Here is a 10,114-nt window from a genome sequence, read left to right on the forward strand (position 1 = left end):
TGCCTCCATAACAGCCTGGGCACTCTCTCCCACTGTATCCTCAAACCAACCCGGGCTAGTCATTCGTTAGTCACCCACATGAGCTGGTCATTCGACCTCACGATGCACAGCTCAAGCTCACACCAGGGCTCCACACTTTTTGACTAGAGGGGTGCCAAAATCAAACTTCTCCTAAGGTGCCAAAAACCCTAGGGCCAGTCCTGTGCCAAACTGACATTTACCTAAGATCAGCAAGCCAGGTTCAAATCCTAAATTGTTGCTGTTGTGTAAATGTTGGCTTGGTGCATTGCCAAGTGGAAATTACCAAGATTTTCCAGCTTCTCATAATCACTAAATGGGAACACCATGGGAATCCCTAGACTCTCACAAAACACAGTGATCATGAGAACCAGCCCGAAGACAAGAAGATGAAATCATGAGATGGGATGTATAGATTTCCTTGCTCACAATAGATAAAGGTCAAGAGGGATCCCCTTGTTCTAAATGCATTTGTCCAATGCACACTCAGCTCATTTTGTGTCTTCAGACTGCCAGACTCCCTTGCAGTGCAGACTGCTTCATTGGGGCCATGCAGGGCATGTGAGACCCCAACTTTCAGCTGGTCACCCAGGGACCCAACCCATGTCTCATACCCAATGCAGTTTGAAAATCCTTCCCGCTCCGGTTCATGCATTGTTGAGAAAGTTCTTGTTCTAAAGAGATTAGGGGTGTATAGTCTGGAGAGAGACTGGTTAAAGTATAACAGAGTCTGCTGAATGTAGTTGCAAGAGTGACATTACATATCATCAACTTCCCTCAAATAAGACATTTTCTTGTAAGAAATAATTAGTGTATTATGTGTGTTATGTTAGCTGTACCAAGTGCTAGTTCAAATCCCCGCTGGTGCGTTTCCCAGAATATGGGAAACACCTATATTGGGCAGCAGCAATATAGGAAGGTGCTGAAAGGCATCATCTCACACTGTGCAGGTCAAACCCTCTGGTCTTCTACCCTCCGGTCTACCAAAGACAACCACAGGGCTCTGTGGTCGCCAAGAGTCAATGCTGACTCAAGGACACAACTTTACTTACCATGTGTTGATCATACATGTGGGCTTTGGAACACTTGACTGCTGCACTCCCAACCACAAGAATGGGTACACACTGAGAATGGGTACACACTGACAATCGCACACTGATGCCACATGTGCGATTGTCATCTGTGATGATCCATAAACAGGGCTTGTTTTTAACAGAAATTTTGTAAGAAATTCTTTAAGAGAAAACCAAGAAGATGTAGTGACTAATGTTGTGCTTGGACATGGAAAGCCCAGGCTCAGATCCCAGGTTAGCCATAAAGTTCATTGAATGGCACTGGACAACTGATTATCTCTCAGTCTAACCTGCCACACCGAGTCATTGTGAAGGATGTTCACATACCACTCTGAGTTCCTTAGTGTGATTAATATGTGAAGTCTCTCAAAATGACATGAAGATATTTTAAATAAATATGTCTAAATAAATACTAGGCATAAACCTTATAACAAGCAAGTTTGCCTCCATATCATTATGTGAACCCTGTTGAGAATTCTCTCTGGTAAGAGAAACCCTTTTTTATTATAGCAGAGTGCACAGAGGCACAACACAGTGGAATTTGGTTAGGCATGCGTGTATGAAAGTAAAATAACTTGGAGCCAGTTCATAGTTTCAAATCAATATAAGGAGTATTTATTAGAGAACTCCATTCTAGATAGGAAAGTGAGGAGATAGGAACTCTAATCTAGCTAGCTAGCTGGAAGTAGATGGATTCTGCATCTCTGCACACATGGTGCAGGGAGAGAGGAGTCTGCATGTTGCAAGGGAGAAGAAAGGGAAGAAGAAGGGAAGGGAAGGGAAGAAGAAGGGAAGAGGAAGTGGCCAGGCAGGCAGGAAATCTCTAAGAACAGCATTCTACATACCAAAGGGATAGTGTCAGAGCAGTAGAGAAGGGATAATCAGTGTATTGACCACTCTAGCCCTCTGACTCACTAGTCTGTCCCCTCAAAGTCCTTCACTTCCAACAAACCCAACATTTCCTCAAGTGGTGGGAAGCGCTACCTGGTTTCTTTTATACTAATCATTCACACATTCTTGGCTGGGGGTCAGGGAAAGGATGAATCCCACCTTCCATGGAGCTTTCTTATTAAGGGAGGGCCCTGAACCATTGTCAAATTCCAGATTCTGTCGAGGGAGTGTCTTGATGGGGTTCCATTTACAACAAGCTCATGGCACCATTTACTAGCTTAGTCTACTAAACCAATTTTAATCTAAATCAAGAAGGAAGCAGGTCAACAGTTTCATTATTTGTAGACTCTGCCTTTGTATAAAAGTCTGTATTGCATTTGATGTGATCATTACAGATAGAGGACACAAATAGAGGATAGAGGACACAAATCTGACTCCCTGAAAAGTAAATGGCTCTTCAGCTGCCATAGGGACATGCTAGTTATGCATACAGAAGGTCCTAGGTTCAGTCCTGATTATCTCCAGTAAAAGGAACACAGAAGATGTCAAGGCTCGGGAATACCTCTGCTTGAGAATCTAGAGAATAAACAATACCAGACTCAATGGTCAGATTGTCCCATCACTACAGTCTTTTCCATATGTCAGTTTCCCACAGTTGGGAATGAAAAGTAAGTCTGGCTAGGAGAGATACTTCAGTGAGTAAAGACAGGATGGGGAGGGTTCAGCTCCCTTCGCCTGTGCCCCTTTGCTCTAAAGGCCTGCCCCTTCAATTTTTTATGTGAAGTTGACTCTAATTCCAGGTAATCCCCTAAGGCAAAAGGTTCAGTTCCTCAACAACAGCTGTTAATCTCAAAACAGAGAAGTAAATATATTGTAGAGGAAGTCAGTAATTTGCATAGTGGACATGAATATAACAGCTAATGATTCCAACACTGTGTGCAGAGTGAGTGTGAGCAGTATATCTCACACATTTGCTCTTGGCTAAACTCTAAGGATGTTGCGAATTTCTTTATTTCTGATCTTCTTTTTCAGTGCAGCGCTTAGCCTAAGAATCTGTTCTTTCAATGTGAGGTCACTTGGAGAAGCAAAGAGAAGAAGACCAGAAATCCTGGACATTATTGTAAAGGTATGTTCACTTTAAGTGGTGCAGCAGGGAAATGTTTGACTAACAAGTAGAAAGTTGCCAGTTCAAATCCCCGCTTGTATGTTTCCAAGACTATGGGAAACACCTATATTGGGCAGCAGTGGAAGATACTGAAAATAGGAAGCATAGGAAGATGCTGAAAGGCATCATCTCATACTGCACGGGAGATGGCAATGGTAAACCCCTCCTTTATTCTACCAAAGACAACCACAGGGCTCTGTGGTCGCCAGAAGTTGACATCGACTTGACAGCACACTTTACTTTATGTTCATGCTGCAGGACTGAACAAATGCTCAACTGAATTGTGTGTGGTTTTGGTTTTTTAAAAATCTAACTCATCTTTCAAGGTGTTTTATCTGGCAGTCCAAGTTAAAGAATAACTAAGCATTAACAAATCTGTTGTGTTTCTAACAGTGCAAAAACCAATTTGCAGACCTTGTAGCCATATGTTCAGCAAGATTTATTTAGACCTTAAATGTAGCAGCAATACAATATGAACACCATTGTAATGTAAATGTATACAAGGGATTATGAGAACGTTTGATGTGTGAAAGAACTAGTTCTCTTCCCATTAATAGTCTTATCAGATATTGCTACATTGCTGGCACGTTTAATTTGTTTAATCAGCATTATGAAATAACCTGCCTCATTAAGGAGAAATTATTATCACCAGACAAGTTGGGCTCGTGCAGGAAAAAGAGGCTATTAAAATGAATATGTGGGAAGGCGGGTGAGCAGGCAGGGTCCAACTCACCTTCCCCTCAGATGACCAATTGGGATGTGCACGAACCAGTCCGCAGGCCATGTTGGAGGCCTGCGAACCGGTTCGCATATTGCCCAGTCTGGTGGTCTGACGCTTGGGGGGGGGGTGTCGCTTTAAGGGCGGGGGTTGTACTTACCCCTCCCGCTGCTTTTCCCCTTCTGGTGCTCCATTTTTAAGTAAAATCTTTGGGGCGGGAGCATTCCTCCCTGCCGCCCATGCCCCCTTGTTGCCTGCAAAACGCGGAAGTAACGTCTGCACATGTGTGTGCTGCTGGCGCACGCGTCACACAGCATGTGTGATGTCAGCGGCACCGCACAGCGTGTGTGACGTCAGCGGATCGCGCGCGTCAGCAGCGTGCATGCACGGACGTCACTTCCGCGTTTTGCAGGCAACAAGGGGGCAACCCGAAGATTTTACTTAAAAAAACGAGCGTGGGAGGGGGAAAGTGGCAGGAGGGATAAGCACAACCCCCCTGCCCTTAAAGTCACACACACACACACACACGGCATCAGACCACACCTCCGCGGTCCGTGCACATCCATAACAACCAACAAATGTTGCTGGGAGCACAGCTCCAGCCTCCAGATATCCCACAATGTACCGCTGAGGAGCCCTTTACATTGGGGGATACCCCCGTGAGACAGGTGCCCGTTACTATGTGCGCGGAGGTTGCAAGCAGCCTGAGCACACACACAATCCCAGCACCGAGGTTAACGGTGCACATGTGCCCTTAACCTCAACTAAAGGCCCGGCTTCAAAGTAGGGTTAGGTGGGCGGGTAGCATTGGGATCTATGTGGATCCCGACACTGCACACAAGCACCCTAAACCCAGACATTGCTGCCCTAGCCTGGGTTAGGCTACAAGCGAGAACTGCTTAATATGTTAATGTTCAATTCACATCAGCATTAAGCATGCTTCTATGGCTCTCTCATCAGAGAGGCACTCTCTAAGACATAAATGCTTTTAAATATTTATTTTATTTATTTATCAAATTTGTATACCACCCCAGACTTTCATCTCTCTAACCAGGTATTTCCCCTCAGTTTGCATTGGCACTTGTGCAGAGCATGTCTTGTGTTGTAAGCTAAACATGTTTTTCTTCTCTTCTTTTGTACTATTATTTATTCTTCTGATACATATTATATAACTTATTCTTCTATGATTATTATTTATTCATTTATTTATTTTTAAAACCCTACCCTTCTCCCAAGGGGCTCAAAGTAGCATACACAGTCTCAGCCTCTGCTTTATCGTTGTTTTTATTGATGTATTTATTTTATTTAAGGCATGTATACCAAATCTTTAATTTTTTTAATTTTTTTAAACCACACACACAGAGGAGCTTCCAAAAATAAAATAGAATAATATGTTTTGTAGCTGAGAGGTGAATTGAACTGGATTTCCCAACTCTAACCGATACTCTAGCCACTACACTACAGTTGCTTTCCCTGTGTTGATAAGACAGAGAAACAAATGAAGGTGATTTAGGAACACAGGAAGCTGCCATATACTGAGTCAGACCATTGGTCCATCTAGCTCAGTATTGTCTACACAGACTGGCAGCGGCTTCTCCAAGGTTGCAGGCAGGAATCTCTCTCAGCCCTATCTTGGAGAGGGAACTTGGAACCTTCTGCTCTTCCCAGAGCGGCTCCACCCCAAGGGGAATATCTTACAGTGCTCACACTTCTAGTCTCCCTTTCATATGCAGCCAGGGCAGACCCTGCTTAGCCAATGGGGAAAGTCATGCTTGTTACCAAAAAACCAGCTCCCCTCCATAGAGTACAGAGAAGCTTCCCCATTTATCTCTACAACAAACCCGTCTAGGTTAACCTGACAGAGAGTGACTGGTCCAAGGTGACACAATGAATTTCATGGCTGAATGGGGATCTGATCATAAGTCTCCCTGGTCAAAGGCTCTGGTTGCTGACCAAAGCTGTTTCCAGAGCAAATGCGGACAAATCATCTGAGACTATCAGTAGAGTGCCACAAGAACTGTACCCTCTGTTTTTACAAAATGTTATGAAATCCACTGTCAGGTTCCAGCCCCAGTAAGTCAGGTTCAGAGCATAGAGCATGTCAGGATGCCTGAAAGCATCGTGAGGACACACACACGCCTTCATGCCATGGGGTATCAAGAGAGAATCTGCATTTTTTGCAGATGTTTAGTTCAGGGAATTAAGTGGACAGTTCACATAGGCTCGGCTCCTCTTTGCAATCCCTGCAGATCTTTCTCCGTGTGTGTTCCCACCAATTGCTCCGGTTTTTTATCCAACCAGTCACCGACAGAGAACTTGGGGGTGGGGTTAGTTTGGCAGAGGGAGCAAGAGCAACACTCACATCCACTCAGGCTCCTTCCTTCTCCCTCTCCCTCCCTCCTTGGTACCAACTCAACATGGCCAAGTAATCCCTTCCCTGCCCCACCCCGATCATGTACACAGAGGGAAGTTGTGACGGCAGCTGTGGGGGAAGAGAAGAACCCAGCTACAGTCAAGGAGGCTCCTCCTTCTCCTCCCTCCCCTCTCAGGGTTGGTCAGTGTGCGAGGTGTTTATGAAGACAGCAGCAACTTAAAGGACTCGCTTTGGCCACTCTCCCCCCCTCCGGCTCTACATGTTCGCCGCACTGAGGAGGAGACTGAAGAGAGGCCAACCCCCCTTCCTGATTATCTTTGTTATATTATCTCCCCTCCTTCTCTTGCTCCATGGGGGTCCAGCAGCGGCAGTGTCAGCAGATCCTCTGAGGAGGGAGGGGGCAGTTTTCCCACCTTCCCAGCCCCCTCGCTTGGTTTTCAGTTGGATTCAGATGGCATTTTGCTCAGTGCTTGAGAGATGGGTAGTAATAATAGCTGGCACCTGAACTGAACTCTGTGTGTCCCCCCGCAGCCCCCAGAGCTCACAATTGCAAATTACTCAGAGCAGACATGACCATACCCAACACAGCTGTCCAATTCCCCTTCACTGAGTTTTGAAAAAAGCCAAATTACTACTATGGCCCCTCCACACATCTTGGGAGAAGCTGTAGGGAATACCAGAAAGCTAGGTTTAAAACAAACAAACACTGCTGCAAATAGAGGATTTTTTAAAACTCTGGACATAATTCGGGCCAACAAGAATGTACAGTAATTCTTAACAGTAATTGGGGGGAAAGCAGAGTGGGTGTGTACTCATCCCCGATAGCCAGCAGAGATGTCGGGGTAAATGAAACTAATATGTGGACTGGCACACTTCAGTCCAGAGGGTATTCAAAGTAAAAGCCCTGTCTGTAAAGCCTCCTGATTATCTAATACAGATCTATTTTCTTTCAATGCATTCTAACTAGGATGCTGAACTAAAAAAATAAACAAAGTTATAATATAGTGGGTGTTTCCTCCCTTTAAATGTTTTGTTTTATCCTTCCTGATAGACACAGCTCATTAACATTGTTTGTATTCTAGGCAATCCTGTTTTTTTTAATCCTTAAAAACATGGTTTCTTTACTCCTTGCAGATCATTTCTCACTGCGATATCATGCTACTGATGGAAATAAAGGACAACAGCAACAGAATATGCCCTTCTCTGTTAGAGATATTGAACCGGTAAGATGCATATGATGAAATATATTAAGGCTGCAATCCTGTGCACACTTACCTGACAGTGAGCTCTATTGAACACAATAGACTTATTTATAAGTAACCATGCATGGAATTGTGCTTTCAGATGGCCCCCTTTAACCTAGACTTTGGGTTAAGGGGAGACGACAAAACCCAAGAGATAGGCCAAAGCTGGAACTTTATATATGCCGACACTGTGTGTTGCTCTTAGATTTGCACCTTTTCTATGGGCTCAGTGGTTGTTCTAGTTTAATCTTAAACTCCTGAGGTTAGACAGAGAGAGTGATGTGTCCTGGGTCACTCATTGAACTATACAAGTGACCAAAGACTTGGCCCCAATAAGTCTAGCATTCTGTCCCCCATGACACACTGCTCTGGCTCAAGGCAAATATTCCAACTGGCCCCACCCACCATACCATGCAAATGTGAATGCACATGTCCCACCCAGCCCTTCCAGTAGCCATCCCATTGCCTCATTATTGTATGGGGGAGGAAATTCAGCTGAACTGCCCCTCACATGTGATTTAAGGGGGCAGGGTGTGTGTGCATGAGGGCAGGGCCAGTTGGATGCATTGTCCAAAACAGCTTAAAGAAAAGTAAAGTTGTGCTGTCGAGCAGGGCTGGACTGGGGGCACTCAGAGGGCGGTGGAATGTATGTGGGGAGGGCACCGGGTTTTGAGAAGAATAAGTAATTAAGGGTGGGAGTTGGGGCACCACACAGCTGGGGTGCACCGGGAATATGCCCTGTTGCCCTGTGGGCTTGTCCGAGCCTGCTGTCGAGTTGGTGTCGACTCCTGGCGCCCACAGAGCCCTGTGGTTGTCTTTGGTAGAACACAGGAGGTGTTTACCATTGCCATCTCCCGTGCAGTAGGAGATGATGCCTTTCAGCATCTTCCTATATTGCTGCTGCCCAATATGGGTGTTTCCCATAGTCTGGGAAACATACCAGTGGGCAGTCGAACCGGCAGCCTCTTGCTCCCTGTGCAAGTTACTTCACCACTGTGCCATTAGGTGGCTTCCAAACTAGCTTAGCAGCTTTCATAATAGCAACCTAAAATATACATATCAGGACAGCTAAACTTTCTTTAAAGAAAGAAAGAAAGATTCCTATCAGAAATATTCCCCTCATGATGCTCCACCCCATCTCACAAAGGAGCAGGACCAAGGGACTGAGTGTGGTAGTGCCAGTAGGGAATAATGCTAGAATCATTTACCTGGGAACCGTTCCTTTAGATGTCACGGCCAAAAACACCAATCATTATCTGTTTATTGTAAAAGTTATACCCCACTATTTCATTCATGAGGAGGAGCACAAAGTCAGGTTTCTGCTACAGACTCAACTCAATTTTGTTTTTAACCCCAGTCAGGCACAAGACGAGTACAATTATGTGATCAGCAACAGGTTAGGAAGAAAAACCTATAAGGAACAATATGCATTTTTCTACAGGTAAGTAAATTGCATAACTGGGTGGTGTGACATAGTTTTGGAAACTGTCAGGAGGAGAGAACCTGGTGTAGCATGCAGCTGCCCGTTTAGATTGCAAATTCTTTAGAGATGGACCTGTCTGATGTTTGTATATGGTAGTCCCTGTTCAATTTGCAGTCACCTACTGGACAAGTCTTTGTGACCTAATGCAAACTTGTGAAATTCTATTGGCAGCAGTATGTAAATAATAAATTCATTGGGGGCAACCTTACCAGCTTGATGGATAATAGGATGTGACTTGGGATCCTGGGGTGGTTCCACTTTATATACTATGAAGTAATATATTCGTTGTTATTAATCACATTTGAGGACACAAGACTTGGACTCCCTGGCATTACGGTATATATAGCACCCCTCACTGCATTTATTTTTGATTCAAGATTTATTCATCACTGTACCGCTGTCTTTGTTATCCCAAACTCTCAGCTTTGTGTATTTCCCATACACATGTTGATTTATATTGAGATTCTAGGTTTGGTGGTGGTTGTTATTATTTAAATGATCATGTGCAAAAGGGGAGCATTGCCCCCCCCCTCTGAAATCAGGATTGTTGTTAGCATGCATTGTCACTTCACTGACACAGCAAACATAACATGACATGAGCATATTGGCATCTGGCAAATGTCACTTGTATTACTCACAAGCAGTTCCAGACTTAGGAGATCTATATGACTGAACTATCTGTACCTGAGATATCTAATATTCTATTTGTCTGTTAAATTATGCTACAGATCCGAAGCAGTGAAAGTGAAGCAAACCTATCAGTATCCTGATCTGCAGCCTGGCGATGAAGATGCACTTTCTAGAGAGCCTTTTGTTGTCTGGTTTTACTCTCCAAAAACTGGTTAGATGCTGCTAAGCATGCTCTCTTCTCCTTGGGTTCAAAACCTGAGGACTAAAACACAGATACTGACTGAGGATGGATACGGGGGATGCTCTGCACCTAATTGTATTTATTTATTACACTTAGGCTCTAACTAGGCAGCATTCTATCAAACCCTTCATTATCATTGGCTTAACTTTTCTTTTCAAAAATACCAGCCCCAGGGAAATTCAGATTGAGACTATATTTATTTAGACAAGCTATTAAGAACACTTTAATGCATAAGTAAAACAATTAAAAACAAAGATCTTACCAAACTTAAGCAAAC

At 44.2% G+C, this 10,114-nt stretch overlaps 1 protein-coding gene across 3 annotated transcripts in view; it reads left to right on the forward strand.

Moving 5' to 3' along the window:
• The window catches only part of DNASE1L3 (deoxyribonuclease 1 like 3), a 44,368-nt gene that overhangs the window by 17,576 nt on the left and 16,678 nt on the right, over positions 1-10,114 (forward strand). For all 3 annotated transcript variants that reach the window (XM_053303050.1, XM_053303049.1, XM_053303048.1), the window contains exons 2-5: positions 3,015-3,108; positions 7,374-7,462; positions 8,841-8,924; positions 9,695-9,807. In XM_053303050.1, coding sequence (XP_053159025.1) covers positions 7,395-7,462; positions 8,841-8,924; positions 9,695-9,807 — 265 coding nt within the window. In that variant the 5' untranslated portion in view covers positions 3,015-3,108; positions 7,374-7,394. The remainder of the gene's footprint in view (positions 1-3,014; positions 3,109-7,373; positions 7,463-8,840; positions 8,925-9,694; positions 9,808-10,114) is intronic.

Source organism: Hemicordylus capensis, chromosome 2 (genome assembly GCF_027244095.1).
Source record: "Hemicordylus capensis ecotype Gifberg chromosome 2, rHemCap1.1.pri, whole genome shotgun sequence".
Classification (NCBI taxonomy): Eukaryota; Metazoa; Chordata; class Lepidosauria; order Squamata; family Cordylidae; genus Hemicordylus; species Hemicordylus capensis.